The sequence below is a fragment of the Plecotus auritus genome, assembly GCF_963455305.1.
Source record: "Plecotus auritus genome assembly, chromosome: 6".
Taxonomy (NCBI): Eukaryota; Metazoa; Chordata; class Mammalia; order Chiroptera; family Vespertilionidae; genus Plecotus; species Plecotus auritus.
In genome coordinates, this window is record NC_137773.1 from 86624884 (window position 1) to 86643904 (window position 19021).

The 19021-nt window shown below is 46.7% G+C and overlaps 1 protein-coding gene across 1 annotated transcript; it reads left to right on the top strand.

Annotated features, from left to right (window-relative positions):
* The first annotated feature begins 12524 nt into the window (after positions 1-12524).
* Positions 12525-18646, top strand: CLPP (caseinolytic mitochondrial matrix peptidase proteolytic subunit). The gene is made up of 6 exons (XM_080674483.1): positions 12525-12787; positions 12873-12944; positions 13486-13582; positions 15012-15199; positions 15970-16075; positions 18298-18646. Exons 1-6 carry the CDS (start codon positions 12602-12604, stop codon positions 18468-18470), a joined length of 822 nt encoding a protein of 273 aa, XP_080530609.1. The 5' UTR covers positions 12525-12601; the 3' UTR covers positions 18471-18646.
* The last annotated feature ends 375 nt before the right edge of the window (positions 18647-19021 follow it).

Here is a 19021-nt window from a genome sequence, read left to right on the forward strand (position 1 = left end):
CATGTTATGTTTATTTTACTGAACTAACTGTGTCAAAAGTTGCTAATGGGGCCCTAACCGGTTTGGCTCAGTGGATAGAGCGTCGGCCTGCGGACTCAAGGGTCCCGGGTTCGATTCTGGTCAGGGGCATGTACCTTGGTTGCGGGCGCATCCCCAGTGGGGAGTGTGCAGGAGGCAGCTGATTGATGTTTCTCTCTCATCGATGTTTCTAACTCCCTCTCCCTCTCCCTTCCTCTCTGTAAAAAACCAATAATATATATATATTTAAAAAAAAAGTTGCTAATGGGACTAACAACATAAGGAACTGACAATTGACCATTGAATTTGTTGCAATTTTAGGTCACTGATTCAAGATCTTCCTTCTGTTTTAATATACGCATTTACAGCTATCAATTTCCCTCTAAGAAATGCTTTAGTTGCATCCAACACATATTGATGCTGTGTCTTCATTTTCATTCATCTCAAAGTATTTTCTAATTTCCCTCATGTGACCACTGGATCTGGGCCATCTGGAAGTCACTAGGGACCTTGACAGATGTCTCAGTGGAGTTGTAGGGAGAAAGCCTGATGAGAGTGGGTTGAAGAGACAGTGAAAAGGGAAGGAGTGGAAACCAAGAAGAGAAACAACTCTTAAAAGACCTTTTTTATGTAAACAAGAATAAAGAAATGAGTGATAATTGCAGGACAGTGTGAAATCACTAACTTTTTTTTAAGATGGAAAAAATTGTCATGTTTATAAGCTAATGAGAATAATTAAGAAGAGAGTGAACATCTGATGTGGTAATAGAATGCATAGACTTAACAGAGTGATGACCTTGAGTGGAATGGAATCCAGGGAGGTGGAGAGTTGGCCTTGGCTGGGAGCATGACACTCTGCTATAACAACAGGAAAGAAGGCAATGTTGATGGCCCAGAAACAGGGAGATGTGTAGATGTGGTGGGATGCTGTTGACATTCTCTTCTGTGGCTATGTTTGCTCAGAAGATAGCAGGCAAGGTCAGAGCTGAGAGTTAGGAGGAGGGGGGAGGCTTGAGTGAAGAAAGAAAAGTAGGACGTTACCTTATGAGAGAGTGTATGAGTGAAGAGACCAGCGGATATAGTAGGTTTTGAGAAGCAGTAGATTAGTTGTCAAGAATTTCAAGGGAGCCTGGCCGGTATTGCTCAGTGGTTAAGCATCGAACTATGAACCAGGAGGCATGGTTCAATTCCTGGTCAGGGCATATGCCCAGGTTGTGGAGTCAATCCCCAGTAGGAGATGTGCAGGAGGTAGGCGATCAATGATTCTCATCATTGATGTTTCCATATTTCTCTCCCTCTCTCTTCCTCTCTGAAATCAATAAAAAAAAATTTTTTAAGGAATCTCAAGGGAAACCAGTTGGGATGACTGTGTATCAGGTTGCCCAGGGGCAGGTGAAGAGGAGGGATGGCTTCAACCAAGATAGGTTTGGCCAGGTAAACGTGACAAATGAAGAGGCAGATGAAGGAGTTAAGAATATACACTGAGTGGCCAGATTATTATGATCTCTGAACGCATAATAATCTGGCCACTCAGTGTATATCCTATATCATAAAAGGCTAATATGCAAATTGTTCCCTCGACCAGGAGTTCGACCAGCAGGCAGGCCGGCCAACTGCCCATGTTCCCTCCCCCGGCCAGGCAGGCCGGACCCCACCCATGCATGAATTCATGCACTGGGCCTCTAATATATATATATTGAGTGGCCAGATTATTATGCATTCAGAGATCATAATAATCTGGCCACTCAGTGTATGTCAAGGAGTTATTATAATGACAGACCATGGCTCTAAACCAGGTGAGAGGACAGAGGAAAAGGGGGAAAGATCCATGGATTACAGGTTCTGGCAGAGCTGTTGGCGTAGGAATACCAAATGGAATGAGGTGGAAAGAAAAGAAGTGTAGGTCAATGAGTAGGGTGTTTGATTATATTGAAAGAGATGATGTTTTTGAAAATGACAAGGTCTAAAATAAGAACATGAGAGCTGGGGGCAAGATCTTTGAGAGAGAAGAGCTAAAGGAATTGAGAGCCACATTTCTACAAGAATCATCAAGCTCAGTGGTTCTCAACCAAGGGCAATGCTGCCCCCCAGGGGACACTTCGTGATGTCCAGGGACATTTTTTATTCTCACAACTTGGGGGATGGGAATGATACTGGCACTGAATGGGCAGAGACCAGAGATGCTGCTCAACTTCCTACAATGCACAGGACAGAACCCCACAAGCAAGAATGATCTGGCCCCAAATGTCAATAGTGCTAGGACTGGGAAATCCTGGTCTCTATGGATACTGAAGTCACTAAGAATTATGACCAGAGAAGTCTTCAAGAAAAGAAAAATGAACCAGGAGGTAAAGTAGTGAAAAACTGAGACAGCCTGACCTGAGGTTGATAAAGGAAGCATAGATGGTAGCAGAGAGTATTATCTGATAACCTAGATCAAAGCTGCAGCATTTTAGAGCAAGGACACCTGCCTCAACCCAGGAGGCACAAGAGTATGAGGAGTTAGGAGGAAAAATAGCCACAACCTAAGAGCTTAAAGTCTCAGGGGAGAGCCAGGCTTCTGGTGGGGAGAGAAGGTAAAGGGAAAGTTCTGAGAAGAAATTGAGAATATAGGAAATTTTGCTTAGGAAGAACTGTGACTTCCTGAGGGCACAGCTGAAGTATTTAAAGATTCGAGGAGGCTCATTAAAAGGTAGAAAGGCACACCATTTACTGGAAGAAGATATCCGCAATACATTGATCTGACAAAGGACTTATTGCCAGAATATATAAAGAACATGTACAGGTCAAGAAGAAGAAGACAAACAAAATGGCAAAGGGTTTAGAAGAGACACTTTGCAAAAGAAGATACAGAGATGGCCAAAAGGCACATGAAAGATGCTTAAAATCATTAGTCATTGAGAAAATAAACATTAAACCACAATGAGATACCACTACACACCCACTGGAAGAACGAAGATTTTAAAACAACAACCTTTCTGTACAAAGTGATGCTGAGAATGTGGAGCGACTGGACCTCTCAGACACTGCTGGCAGTTTCTTCCAAAGTTAAATATTCATCTTCTATGTGGTCCAGCCAATCAACATCTGGTATTTATCCAAGAGAAGCAAAAATGCACACTCTCATGTACTGCTTTGTTGATAACAACCCCAAACTGGAAACAACCCAAATGCCCATCAACTGGTGAATGGATAAACCGATAAACCTGGTACATCCATACACTGGAATATTATCCAGCAATGAGGAGGAACAAATAAAAAAATATACACACAACACTGGTGAATCTCAAAAACATTATGCTGAATGAAAGAAGCTAGCCACGCCCTGACCGGTTTGGCACAGTGGATAGAGCCTGCAGGCTGAATAGTCCCAGGTTCGATTCCAGTCAAGGGCATGTACCTTGGTTGCAGGCACATCCCCAGTGGGGGGTGTGTAGGAGGCAGCTGATCGATGTTTCTCTCTCATCGATGTTTCTAACTCTCTATCCCTCTCCCTTCCTCTCTGTAAAAAATCAATAAAATATATTTTAAAAAATTTTTAAAAAGCTAGTCACAGCCTGCCAGTGACGCTCAGTGGTTGAGCGACGTCTTATGAACCAAGAGGTCACGGTTCTATTCCCGGTCGGTCAGGGCACATGTCCAAATTGCTGGGCACAATGTGGGGGGTGGGGAGGGGAGCGTGCAGGAGGCAGCCAACCAATGATTTTCTCTCATCATTGATGTTTCTATTTCTCTCTCCCTCTCCCTTCCCTGCATGTGTGTGTGTCTGTGTGTGTATGTGTGTGTGTGTGTGTCTGTGTGTGTGTATAGGGGGTGAAGTGACAGAAAGAGACTTTTATGAAGCATCCAATCACTTGCCCAGAAGAGAATTCTCCACATTCGTTTGGCAGGTGAGGAAACTGCAGCTATGAGAGGTTTGGATCTTCACCCAAGGTGCCAGGGACTAAGAGGTGGGGTTGAGATTGAACCCAGGACTCTCTCTCCCCTACTTCCCACCCCTTAAGTATTCATAATTATCACTAAATAATAACTTAATACTTTCCAATTTAAAGATTTAAATCCTCTTTATTCCTATGATAAACATGAGACATGTTCAATGTCCATCAACAAATGAATGGATAAACAAAATGTGATAGCCCTAGTCAGTTTTGCTCAGTGGATAGAGCAATGGCCTGCAGACCAAAGGGTCCCAGGTTCAATTCCGGTCAAGGGCATGTACCTTGGTTGCAGGCTCCTCCCCGGCCAGGGCCTTGGTCGGGACACCTGCAGGAGGCAACCAATCGTCGTGTTTCTCTCACATAGATGTTTCTCTCAGTCTTTCACTCTTTCTTCCACTCTCCCTAAAAATCAATGGAAAAATATCCTCGGGTAAGGATTAACCAAACAAACAAACAAAATGTGATATATCCAAACACTGGAATTTTACTCAGCCACAGAAAGGAGTGAAGCACTAACACTCATTACAGTGGATGGACCTTGAACACACGGTGCTCAGTGAGAGAAGCCAGACACAAAAGGCCACATATTATATGATAACACTTATATGAAATATCCAGAAAAGGTAAATCCATAGAGACAGGAAGTGGATTCGTGGTTTCCAGGGGCTGGGGATGGGGATGGGGAGTGACTGCTAATGGGACAGTTTCCTTTTGGGGGGATGAAAATGTTTCAGAACTGGATAGAGGTGGTGTTCATACAACACTGGGAATGTACTAAATGCCACTGAATTGTACACTTCAAAATGATTAGTTTTGTTATGTGAATTGCACTTCAAATTTTTAGAAAGCAAGATGTGCTTATGATGTCACGCATACACACACACAAATGCCCCCCAAAATAAAAAATTTTCATATCCAAGACTCTTAGTATCTAGGGGTGTACACTCCCAACCTATATATATATTTTCAATAATGAGACTGTGGTGCCAACATTGTCTTATCACCTGCTTGCTTTTCCCCCTAGAAATTACATGAAGGGAACCAAAATTGTGTATTGACTGAGAAGGGGCATGAAGGAACTTTCTAGATCTTAGGCAGGGTGTTGGTTACATAAAAAGTTCATTGAGCTATACAGTTGAGATGTGTACACTTTACTGACTGTATGTTATATTCCATTATTTTTTTAAATTACACCATGGGACTCCTTATACATCAATTAAAATGAATGCACAGTGTCAATTTTACTGCTGACGCCCCCCCCCCCACTTATATGCTGCTCCCCCTCCCCACTAAAATGCTCCTCAACATTTGATACTTCTGAAACTGATGGCTGATCTCAGCAGCTTATGCCCCTGCTTGATTCATTCTCTTCCTTCAACCTGTGACTAACCCCTGCCACTCCTGACTCCTCTCCTGCTTCTTTGACTGGCCATCCTAGGTCTCCTTTTCTCTCACCCCACCCCGGGGTGGGGTGAGGGAGGGAGATCTCATCGCTTCTGTGCTCCCTGAGAGCCAGTATTACACAACCACCAGCTTCCCGAAAATCTCCACTTGGATATTCACAGGCTGCTGAAACTCACCAGATCCTAACCCAGTAGTTCTCAACTGGGGACACTTGGCAATATCTAGAGACATTCTTGGTTGACACAATCAAGGAATGCTACTGTCATCTAACGGGTAGGGGCCAGGGATGCTGCTCAACATCCTACACTGCACAGGAAGGCCCCACACTACTGTATTCAATCCCAAATGTTAATAGTGCCAAGGCTGAAAAACTCTGCCCTAAACTAACTCATCATCTTCCCCCAAAACCTACATCCCCATATGCATAAAAAAACACCTCCAGTTACCCAATGGCTCCAGCCAGAAACGTTTCAACCTCCCCTCTCCCTCACTCCCCATATTCAATCCATGCCTGAATTAATTAGATAATAGTAGGTGCCATAATGAACAAACCTTAAAATATTTGATGACTTAAACATTATTGAAGTATGTTGCTCACTCATCTAAAATCCAAAATGAATGTTCCTATTTGGTAGGCGGCTCCCTTCCCAGGCTCCTTCTGTGGTTCCACCATCTCTATCAGGTCACTGCATTCAGTTGCCAGAGCTGGTGTAAGGAGAAAGAGAGTGGAGAAGTCACACTTGTTTCCTAAACTCCTTAATTTGGAAGCATCACATATTATTTCCTTGCTAGGTTCATTGGTGAAAACAGCACATGGCTCCCTAGATGCAAGGGATGCTGGGGAATGTAGTCCCTGAATGGAAGGGTGTGGTGACCACCTTCCAAGAGGGCCTTGATGTCCACCCCTTTTTGTAGTCCCCTGCCCCACAGTGAATTATGGTTAGCCTGTGGAACCACTAGGATAATGTGAAAATGACAATGTCTGACTTCCAAAGCTGGGTCATATAAGATATTATAGCTTCCAGTTTGCTGTCTTGAATCATTTGCTCTAGGGCAGTGGTCGGCAAACTGCGGCTCGGGAGCCACATGTGGCTCGCGAGCCGCGGTTTGCCGCTCTGTTGACTAATGAGTTTGCCGACCACTGGACTAGACTAAATGTTACCGTGTAGTTGGAAGCTGTGAGGATTAGGCAATTGTGGCATATTGTGTGCAGAGGTAAAGGGTAGTATATGACAGTGGTCGGCAAACTCATTAGTCAACAGAGCGGCAAACTGCGGCCCACGAGCTGCATGTGGCTCGCGAGCCACAGTTTGCCGACCACTGCTCTAGGGGAAGCCAGACGCCATGTTGTGAGGACACTCAATTAATCAAGAGGTCCACTTGGGGTAGAACTGAAGCCTCCTGACAATAGCGAGCCATCTAACTTGTCCCACCTTCAACGTGCTAGCCATGTGAGTCATCTTGAAAGTGGATCCTTCATCTCTAGTTAGGCCTTTAGACAGTACTACAGCTCTGGCTGACATTTTGACTCCAACTTTATCAAAGACCTCAAGTCAGAACACCTAACCCACAGAAGCTATGTGAGATCATGTTTGTTGTTACGATAATATTTGATGTTATTGTTGTAAGCTAATAAATTATGGGGTTATTTGTTACACAACAATAGATAGCTGCTACAAAGGAGAAGCATGACTTTTAGAGAAGAATTTGTCCTGCACTCTCAAGCCCTCTCTGTTCCACTTCCTGAACATTTCACAAATCTCAGGATCCTCCCTCACACTGACTCCATATCTCTCTTGGGAATGACTACACCTGCCCTATCACTGGTCTCCCTTTGTAGAAGATATTTGTCATGTTTTGTTGTTGTTATTATTGTTGGCTTTCCAGCATTCAATCATTTCATTTCTTTGGGGGATGGGGACTTTATTGCCTGTAGCAGAGCCCACCATGGTAGCAGTGCTTTCCAGAGGTGGCTGTACCCCTTAGCCAAATTTTCCCTAATGCTCAGTCTCTGGAACCTCTGCCTACTTTTCCCAAGGTGGGTTTTTCAGACTCCCACCCAAACTGGGGAACCTTTAGTGTCAACAGATTCATTTTTGCTTTCAACCAACAACCCTGATTATCACACTCTGCCTCCACCATTGCCTCACACAACCCATTCTCCACCCATTAGCCATTCCTTCACTGATTCAATACGTGTTTACGGAGTGCCTTCAACATGCCAAACACTGTTCTAGGTGATGAAGTATAGTGGTGAAAAAGTAGAGAAAAACCCTTGTCCTGGTAAGCCTGCACTTTAAAAAGAACGAAAGAACAGCTGAAATACTGAGGAAGGAATCACTAAAAAATTGTTTAAAAATAATAATAATATGAAGTGATATGAAAAAATAGCAGTTTCAAAACATAGAGAACTGAAATGCATAAATATGTCATAATATATATTTATATACTGCATATGAGGCCCCTAGAACCATAAGAAATGCAAAAAATTCAGTTAATTACTCATTCTCGAATTGCCCCCCTTAAAAATCAAATTGCACCCCTTGGGGCATGTGCCCCATGTTGGGAACCACTAAGTTAGAGGAACAGCAAGGAGACCAGTGTGGCCTCAGTGGAGTGAGTGAGGGGGAGAATCAGAGGTGAAGTGAGACCGTCGTGGTGCAGGAGGGGGCCATGGTTTTAGATTGGGTAGAGCACTGTAGACCATTATTAGGACTTTGATTTGAGTGTGGTAGGGAGCTACAAGAGAATTCTAAAAATAATGACATGAGCTCAGTTAAGTTTTAAAAGGATTGCTCTGGCCGCTGCAAGGAGAATAGCTTGTGGGGGAACAGGAGTGGAAGCTGGGACAAATGGGAGGTGACTGCAATTAACTGGGCAAGAGATGAAGGTGGCACAAGTCAGGGAGGCAGCATAGACTTGTGAGGAGGAGCTGAGTGCTGGCTAAATTTGGAAAGCTGAGCCAACTAGATTAGCCAACAGATTGGATTTTGGGTGCTATGAAAAGAGGGAAATCAAGGATGATTCCACCTTTATTAAGATGAGCAAGTGAGAGGATGAGGGAGGGATGCACAGGCTGGGGGATAAGAGCAGTAATTCCTTTCAAACATGTTCATTTTGAGTTGCCTAATTAGACACCTAAGGGTAGATGTGAGGGAGGGAAGTCTGGAGTTTAGATAGATATCTGGGTAGGAGAGATAAATCTGGGAGCCTGGATGCACACAGGTATTTATTTATTTGTTTGTTTATTTATTTATTTTAATTTATTTCAGAGAGGGAGAGGGAGAAAGAGATAGAAACATCAATGATGAGAGAGAATCACTGATGGGCTGCCTCCTGCACCATCAGAAATCAAGCCCACAACCTTTCACACCACGTAAATTCTTTTACTGCTTCTGCTGAGTCCTCCAGTGGATCTCCAGGTGCCCACAGTACTGCCCAAGCCCTTTCCCACTGCTCACTGCAGCCCTTACACTACCACGCCTCCTCATGCCACCTCCCTCTCACCTTTGCCACCTCCTTTCTGCCCTATACTCCAGCCACTGCATTCCTCTCAAGGACGGCTGGCCGACTCCTGCTCCAGGAGCTCCATACTTGCCTGCTCCCTCCGCCTGGTGCACTCTCCCCTGATCTGTATGTGGTTTGGTCCCTTACTCCATTCAGTTCTTGCTCAAATGTCCTTTATCAAGGAGAGCTTTCTACTAGTAAACTATGGTAGGTTAAACAATCTTCCCCGTCATTGGCTTCCATGACACTGCTGTAATGTCCCCAGCATTATCTGAAGCTCATACTGTTTTTTAGGGTTTCTTTGTAAGGGCTGGGGCCCTGCCTGTCTTGCCTGACACCACATCCCTAGCGGCTAGAAGAGATGTTTTTGTGGGGTGGTGGCAGGGACAACAGGCTGAGGCTAATGTGGGTAGACAAGAAGGCCTGTCAGACCAGGACAAATAGGCAAGAGGGGTGAAGAGGAGGGCACTGAGGCCTGGCTTTACTGCTCTGGACCTTGGGCACCTGCCTTTTTTTTTTCCACTTCAAGTCACTACCCACTTTTTAAGTCAGTGACTTTCAACTTGGAGCAATCCTGCCCTCTGTGGGTACACTTACTAGTAGCAAAGTCTGAGGCACTTTTGGTTGTTATGATAGGGGAAGGAATGCTACTGGCATCTAGTTGGTGGGGGGCAGGAATGACGCACAACAGCCTATAACACACAGGACAGCCTCTTCCCACCCAACAAGGAATTATCCAACCCAGAATGTTATTAGTGCCAAGGTTGAGAAACCCTAATATAAATGACATGGAATAAAGTAGGATAAAATAGAAGCATCAGAAGACATTGCTCAAAGTAAGGAAAAGTATAATTTCATAAAACGTTTGTATTTTTGTGTCCTCTGACACTAAATGAGATGTATTTCTCCTTGTGAGTCCTAATCAAAATGGTCTGATAACAGCATCCTAAGGGCCACAGAGCTGAGTTCACTTCTACAGACAATAAAAAAGAAAACAAATAAATTGATGGGATTGTTTTGGACAGCCAATGAAACAAGCAAACATTCCAGAGAGTTCTTGAGGTAGCAAGGGGGCCAGGGAAGGCTTGTCTAAGGAGGTGACATTTAAGTGGAGGCTCAGGAGGTAGATTCAGGAAGAGAACACAAGAAAAGGCTAGGTGACTGTATGGAGCTTGGCATTTTTTTTAAAAAAATGTATTTTATTGATTTTTTACAGAGAGGAAAGGGAGAGATAGAGAGTTAGAAACATCGATCAGCTGCCTCCTGCACACCTCCCACTGGGGATGTGCCTGCAACCAAGGTACGTGCCCCTGACCGGAATCGAACCTGGGACCCTTCAGTCCGCAGGCTGACGCTCTATCCACTGAGCCAAACCGGTTAGGGTTAGAGGTTGGCATTTTTGAAGAGCAAATGTCACTGCTGGAGCAGAACAGGGAAGAAAGGTGGAAGGAGATGAGGTTAGAAGATAGCAGAGTGATACGGAGCCAAGGGGAGGGTTTTGGGCAAGGAAGGGGCATGGTTCAATTAGCTTTTATGAGGATGACTTAGCCTGCTGAATGAATTAGTATCAGTGGGGCACCCTGCAATGGTGAAGATGGAATACCTATGAGCTGGGTGTGTTGACAAAAGAGGTGAAAAGTAGTTGAACTTTGAATAGACAGAGCAGATATCTGGGAGGAAGGGAGAGCAGGGGTTGTGGTGAAGTACTGAGGGGAAGGATGCCGGAGTGGTGACAGCTGATGGCCCTTCTCCCTAGCACAGGGTGGGAGCTCAGGCCCTAAGGGAACCAGCTAGGCAGAGCCACCCACCTGACTCATAGCAGAAACTGGAACAGCCTGCACTGCCCACCTACCTCCTCTGTCCTCCGGGGAAACACCACACCTAGTGCCTAAATGCCAGCTCCCCCCATGCCCCACCCCCCACCCCCACCAGTGAGACCTACGTCTGGGCCTTCTGCCAGGGGTACTGTCAAACTCTTCCACTTCCATATCCTTCCCTCTGTTTTGCCCCCAAGTCCACAGAGTGACTTTCCTCCCTGCTCTATCTCTCCATCAGACTGGGATCCTCTGAGGGCCTGGAGGGTACAGAACCACCCTTATCTAGGGCCCCAAGTCCATAGAGTGACTTTCCTCCCTGCTCTATCTCTCCATCAGACTGGGATCCTCTGAGGGCCTGGAGGGTACAGAACCACCCTTATCTAGGGCACCTAGCATTGAGTTTAGAGTTCAGCACCTCAATATTGTCCATCTAGAACTCCTACCTGAGTTAAAATCCACTTCCAATAGGCCCTCATTTGAGAGAACTTCTTGGACTTGAGGGCCTGAGGCACAACAATCCTAGGACCAGGTTATCATAATCCCCATTTTACAAATGGGGAACTGAAGCTCACGTACAAACAACCAGTAAGTGGTGGAGCCAAGATTTGAACTCGTGATTTCAATATGCAGGCTCAACAGCAGGTATCCTTAAATCTGTGTGCCATTGATCATCACCATCTTCCAGATGAGAAACTTCAGGCACGGAGGGGTTAAGCAATGCACCTAAGATCACACAGTAAGTCCCACAACCTGTGGTCCCTCTCTCTATCCCACACTTGACCATAAATGAATGCCAAGGTCTCCGCAGGAGTCGGCCCCATCAAGCTGAAAGGCCACTGAGGCCAGGGCACGGTGAGCACAATGTTGATATTCCTGCCCCCTCACCCCTACCCCACGCGATAGAAATCTACCTGCTCATGTTTGGCAGTTGAATTATTTTTTTTTTATTCTCATGAAGGTATTTTCTCATTGCTTTTTTATATAAAGTGGAAGGGAGGCAGGGAGAGGAGAGAAACATCCATATGAGAGAGACACATCGATTGGTTGCCTTCCACACCTAGTCCCAACTGAGACAGGGGAGGAACATGCAACCCAGGTATGTGCCCATGACCAAGAATTGAACCCAGGACCCTCTGGTGTACAGCTGATGCTCTAACCAGCCAGGGCTGATTTTTATTTATTTATTTTAAAAAATATTTTTATTGATTTCAGAGAGGAAGGGAAAGAGAGAGATATAAACATCAATGATGAGAGAGAATCATTGACCGGCTGCCTCCTGCATGCCCCCTACTGGGAATTGAGCCCATAACGTGGTGCCCTTGACTGGAACTGAATGGAACCCGGGACCTTTCAGTCTGCAGTCCGAGGCTCTATCCACGGAGCAAAACCAGCTAGAGCTGATTTTTATTATTGATGAGAGAGAGAGAGAGAGAGAGAGAGAGAGAGAGAGAGAGAAAGAGAGAGAGAGAGAGAGAGAGAGAGAGAGAGAGAGAGAGAGAGAGAGAGGGAGATGGATGTGAGAGAGATACATCAATGTGAGAAACAACCATGGTTGCCTCCCCAAAGCACCCCTACCTGGTATGTGTCCTGACTGGGAATGGAACCCGTAACCTTTGGTGTACAGGACAATTTCCAACTGAGTCACTAGGGGAGGGCCGAATGTTGATTTTTTAAAATAAGTAATGAACAGCAGAATATTATGACGAATTTGTTAGGAAAGGGACTCGAACTGGAGGTTCTAAAACTTCTCCAGCTTCGCCTGGATTGCACTTCCTCCCATGGCTCCGCCCCGCCTCTGAACGTGCCCATCCAACTTCCCGGAAGTGGGCGGCCTAGAGAGCTAGCGCTGTGTGCGCAAAGCACCCTAGGAGTTGTAGTTCCGCCGTCGGACGGAAGCCGGGAGGGACGAGCGTCGGGATGTGGAGCGGAATGCTGGTCGGGGGGACCCGGGTGGCGGCAGGAAGGTACCCCGCGTTATGGCCTCGCCTCGCCGCCCTCTTCCCCACACAGCGGATGCCCCAGACGGGTCTGGCCCTGCAGCGGAGCTTGCACACGACGGCGGCCCGGGCTATCCCGCTCATTCCCATCGTGGTGGAGCAGACGGTATAGTGGCCGGCGGAGAACAGGCCTGGGGGCTTGGGCTGGGGGTACGGCCGCCCTGACCCTCACCTTCATCTTTCTCCTCCAGGGTCGCGGCGAGCGTGCCTATGACATCTACTCGCGGCTGCTGAGGGAGCGCATCGTGTGTGTCATGGGTCCGGTAAGCACCCAGCACGCTGATCCTCCCTTGCTCCTGCCCGGATCCTAGGCGCCCCTTATTCTCGAATCCCATTGACTCCCTGACCTCTCCCATTTGACTTTCCTCCCTGGGCTCCGCTTTAATCACAACTTGACACCCTCTTCCTTGTATATAAGCCTTCTGACTACCCCGCCCCCGGCCCCACGTACTCCCCACCATTCCCTCCTGACCCCTTCTTCAAACCCTCCTCTCCCTGACTTCTGAACTCCCTCCCACAGCTATGATCCCGTCCCGGTTCCTGGACTCCAGTCCCCCAACCCTTCTGACCCCTTCCCTTCCTGTGCTCTGAGCCCACTGACTCTGCCTTTCCTGTGCCCCAAACTCCCTGAGTCCCAACCACCCCCTGCATACCCTCCTGAATCCTGAATTCTTTCCGACCCGTCTTACTTGGGCTCTGACAGTCATCCTGGTTCCTTGATTCATCCCCAGCCACGCCAAAACTTGCCTCCCTTAGCCCTCTCCCCACCCCAACCTGGGGACACTTATCTTCCCCACTATGCAGATTGATGACAATGTGGCCAGCCTGGTTATCGCGCAACTGCTTTTCCTGCAGTCTGAGAGCAACAAGAAGCCCATCCACATGTACATCAACAGCCCTGGTGAGTGTGGAGAGAGGGGGAGGAACCTCTAAGTTTGAGGGGGTACTGCTTGGATGCACTAGGTGACTTAGGAGACTCTGACACACAAACACACACACACACCCCGCCTTTCCCAACCCCATCAGGGATGTTCTCTCTCTGGAGAAAGTAGGGATTCAGAATTAACTTCAGAATTCCAAAAGTGTCTTGAACCCTCCAAAAACTGGTCCTTGCTTTTAAGTCTAGGTTCACAAACCTTCAGCTGAATTTTCCTTTTTGAACAAAGACATAACTTTTTTTTTACGGTTGAGTTGGCATTCAATTTTATTTTATATTTATTTCAGGTGTACAGCATAGTGGTTAAACAATTATGTGATTTACAAAGCGACCCCCCTGATAATTCCAGCACCCATCTGGCACCATGCATGCTTAATACAATTTTATTGATTATATTCCCTATGATGAACTTTCATCCCTATGACTATTTTGTGACTGCCAATTTGTGCATCTTAATCCCTTCACCTTTTTTCCCAATTCCCCCCCTCTCTAGCAACCATGAGTCTGTTCTCTGTATCTGAGGGTTTTTTTCTGTTTTGCTTATTTGTTTATTTTGTTCTTTAGATTCATCATATATGTGGAATCATATGGTATTTGTCTTTTTCACACACATAACATTTTACCAACCTGACCTAGTTGTCAACATTTTAAAATTGATAGATTCCACCACCACCACCACCACCCTCTCCCCTCAAAAAAGGAATAGCCAATCTTGATTGTTTCCTATGCCAAGCACTTTTCTACGCACTTTATGTGCATTTAACTTATTTGATCCTTATGGCAACCTCACCGAGGAGACCCTGTGGCTCTGAGAGGCTAGGTAACTTGCCCAGGCCACACAGATGATTGCCCAGCCAGGGGTTATACCCAGGCAGGCTGCCTCCAGAGCTTCACCCTCAGCCACATCTCCGAATTTCTAGTATCTCTTAAAATTTGCATATCTGGTCGCTCTGGGCCCACATGCACAGGTGGCAACAAGTCACTCTGGAGCAAGCACTCTCATTTTGTTCCCACCTGGCCTGTGTCACCTGTTCCTGTCACCTCCCTCCCCCCTGAGGTATTTGCAGACCCTGCTTTAAAGAGCTGCATCTAGCCCTAGTGGCTCAGTTGGAGCATCGTCCCATGCACTAGAAGGTTGTGGGTTCGATTCCTGGTCAGAGCATATACCTAGTTGTAGGTTCAATCTCTGGTTGTGGCATATATGGGAGGCAGCCAATCCATGTTTTTCTCACATCAATGTTTCTCTTTCTCTCTCTAAAATACCAACCTTTGGGAGAGGATTTTTTTAAAAAACGACTGCATTCACACCAACTCTACCTAAGATCAGGGCCTAATATAGGGAAAGGATGGTGGGAGGAGCTGGCACAGCCCCTAATTGCGCTCACACCCATAGGTGGCCTGGTGACCTCGGGCCTGGCCATCTACGACACGATGCAGTACATCCTGAACCCCATCTGCACATGGTGTGTTGGCCAGGCCGCCAGCATGGGCTCCCTACTTCTCGCCGCGGGCACCCCAGGCATGCGCCACTCACTCCCCAATTCACGCATCATGATCCACCAGCCCTCTGGGGGCGCCCGGGTGAGTGCCAGGCCCTGCAAGCTGCTTTAGGGATGGGGGACAGGGGTCTAGACAGAAGGACTGACTAGGTGAAACTCCTGTGGGGATGTCAGTGTTTTAAAATGTAGGGTTTATTATTATTCAGCTTCTGAGGTCAACAGAAGCCAACTGCTGTTGAAGAGTCTGTTACTCACAGTCTCCAAAAGGAAGGGGCATGCCAGGCTATGGCAGGGACACGGGCAAGCGCCAGGGTTGGTCAGGCGGCAAAGGGAGCAGGAAGAAAACATGACAAGAGCCTTTACTGTCGTGTCTGTGGGGAAAACTGGGGGCAAGGCAAGATAAACAGCCTTAAGATTGGCTAGTCTGAATAACTGTAACAAGCTCTGAGGTGTAATAGCTCTCCCTAGTTGTATGGCAACTGGCCTTGGGGGGATTGGGACAGGAATAGTGGCTCGGAATCCAGGAGGTGGTGGGAATATGGCCTCTGAATTGTCTGATTTGCACATGAAAGGTGTGCTTTTAGGTGAGCTGCTTGCTATCTCTAGGAATTAGCTAGCCCTGGTAGGGACCATTCCTCTAGGTCAGTGAGGTCCAGATACAGAAAATAAGATAATATGCTTAATCCAGAAAGCCTTCCTGATGGTGGTGAGGATGAAGCAGGACTTAAAGCCCTGACCCACCTGCCTGACCACTGGCAGTTCAAAGTCCAAAGGGGGCTCCCGCGTCCCCATCTCCAGCCTTCCTATGCGTGCTGACACTGGTTCCAACCTTCTCCTTGGGACGTCTCCCAGGGCCAAGCCACCGACATCGCCATTCAGGCAGAGGAGATCATAAAACTCAAGAAGCAGCTCTACACCATCTATGCCAAGCACACCAAACAGAGCCTACAGGTGATTGGTGAGTGCCCTGCCCCAGGCAGACCCCCACTGCTCCCCTTCCTTAATTTGAACCTACACAGGTGTAAGTGTCAGGCTTGCGCTGAGCCAGGGCCTCTCAACCTTGGCACTACTGACACTCGGCGTCAATCATTCCCTGTGGTGGGGACTGTCCTGGGCACTGTAGAGTACTGAGCACCACCCCTGGCTGCCACCCTAGATGCCAGGAACATCCTCTAACTATGACAACCAAAACTATCTCCAGACATTGCCCAGTGTCCTCTGAGAGACAGAATCACCTCCAGTTGAGAACCTCTGTTCTAAGCACTTAAAAAAATAATTTACAAAACCTTCAAAAACTTCATTGAAATGGGTCAAAAGGTTTGAGCAGGGCCTTCCACAAAGAATATTCCAAGTGGCCAAAAAGCATAAGAAAAGATGCTCACGCCCGGCTGTGCTGGCTCAGTGGATTGAGCCTCATCCCATGGACCAAGAAGTCCGGTGTTCGATTCCCAGTCAGCAAATGCCCAGGGGTTGCAGGCTCGATCCACAGTAGGGGACATGCAGGAGGCAGCCAATCAATGATTCTCTCACATCATTGATGTTTCTATCTTTCTCCCCATCTCCCTTCCTCTCTGATATCAATAAAAATGTATTTTAAAAAAAGAAGAAAAGATGCTCACCATCTTTAGTGATGCTGTTTAATCATGACATTATGAGATATGAGGGAAAAGAAATTAGAAATTAAGGCCACAACGAGATACCATTTCAATCCACTGGAATAGCTAAAATATAAAATACTGACAACATCAAATGCTGACAAGCATGTGGAACAACTGGAACGCTTATCCTGCAGGCCGGAGTGAAAATGGTAGAGCCACTGAGGCTCTGACCTGCAGCTCCCTAACTCCAGATGTTTGGCATTACTGGCGAAGGCTAAACATGCGAAAAGATGCTGGGGTTCCCCCACTCAGCATATATGGGAGAACTGAGTGTTTATGTCCATCAAAGATGCAGACAGGAATGCTGATGGCAGTCCTGTTCATACAGGCCCCAAATACAGATGCCCACAGCAGGAGAATGAGTGCATTGGTGGAGGTTTATTCACAGAGTAGAATACTATACAGCAGTGAGAGAATGGTCCCCGATGACATGGCAGCCTGGAGGAATCTCAGAAACCTAATGCTGAGTGGAAAAAAGAGTAAACACTGTGATTCCACATATTTAAAGAACAAAAACAGGCATAACTGTTAGGCCACTGTTACGATAGTGGTTACTCTTGGGCAGGAGGACGTGGTGACAGGAAGTGGGCTCAAGCAGCGTTTCAGGGGGTCTAGCGATGCTCCTTTTTTTTTTTAAATTTCTTTATTGACTTCAGAGAGGAAGGGAGAAGGAGAGATAGAAACATCAATGATGAGAGAGAATCATTGATTAGTTGCCTCCTGCACGCCCCCTACTGGGGATCGAGCCTGCAACCCAGGCATGTGCCCTTGACCGGTATCGAACCTGGGACCCTTCAGTCCGCAGGCCCGATGCTCTATCCACTGAGCCAAGCCGGCTAGGGCTCCTTTTTTTTTTTTTGATCTTCACCCGAAGATATTTATATTTGTGTGTATATATATATATATATATATATATATACACATATATACACACACACACATATATATATATACATACACACACACACACACACATATACATATATATGTGGGTGTGTATATATATGTATATATTTAAATTGATTTGAGAGAGAGAGGAAGGGGAAGAGAGAAATATTAATGTGAGAGAGAAACATCGATCAATTGTCTCCCATATGCACTCCGACTGGGGATCGAAACCACAATCTAGGTAAGTGCCCTGACTGGGAATCGAACCCATAATCTTAGTGTACGGGATGATGCTCCAACCCATTGAGCAACCCGGCCAGGCCAATGTCCCATTTCTTGATCTGGGTGCTGGCTGTGTGGGTATGTTCAATCTGAAATTTATCTCATTATCCACTTATGATTCATGCCCCTTCCCAGATTATCACCCATTACTAACAAGTAAAAACAATTGAAATGGGTATTTTAGCAATGGTATTTAGAAACGAGCACAAAGTGGGAAAGGCATGTGCCCTGATGGGGAACTGGCAACCTTTTGGTGCATGGATGATGCTCAACCAACAGCCACACCAGCGAGGGCTCCAGGTCTCTGCTTTTAACCACACATGTCCTGCCTCCCGCTTCCCCCCTCCCCCAGAGTCGGCCATGGAGAGAGACCGCTACATGAGTCCCATGGAGGCCCAGGAGTTTGGCATCTTAGACAAGGTTCTGGTGCACCCACCTCAGGATGGTGAGGACGAGCCTGAGCTAGTGCAGAAGGAGCCTGTGGCAGCAGCGTCAGCAGCAGAACCTGCCCCAGTGAGCACTTGAGTGGACCTCACCCTTGGGAGGATAGTTGAGGGGCCAGAAGCTACAGCTACTGCACTGTTGGCTCCTTGCTGCTGAGCCTGGAGGAGCCCCTTGAGGACCTTTGGACTTGGGTGTTCCCCTAGTGGCGGGTATCCTGGCTGAGACACTGTGATTTTAAATTAAATCTTTGTAGTCTTTGTTCCCCTTCTGTGGCTCCTTCCTTCCCCTCTTTACCACCACGCAAGTGTATATGCTTCTTAAGGCCCCTTCTGCTTTGGCCCTGACTCTAAGGCTCTAATCTTCAGCTCCTGAACTTCAACGACCTGGACTGAACATATACACCATTCCACTCACTGTTCTAGGGGGCGCAACAAATCGTGAAGGAAACACAAAAATCCCTGTCCTCAAATAACTTATTCTTGTGGGGGCAGACAGTTTAAAATCAGGAAAAGCAGTATGTAGGGTGTGTGTGTGCGTGTGTGTGTGTGACAGTTTTGGATGGGGTGGCCAGCGAAGGCCTTGCTAAGAAGGTGACACTTGAGCAAAGATCTGAAGGAGGTGAGGGAGGGAGC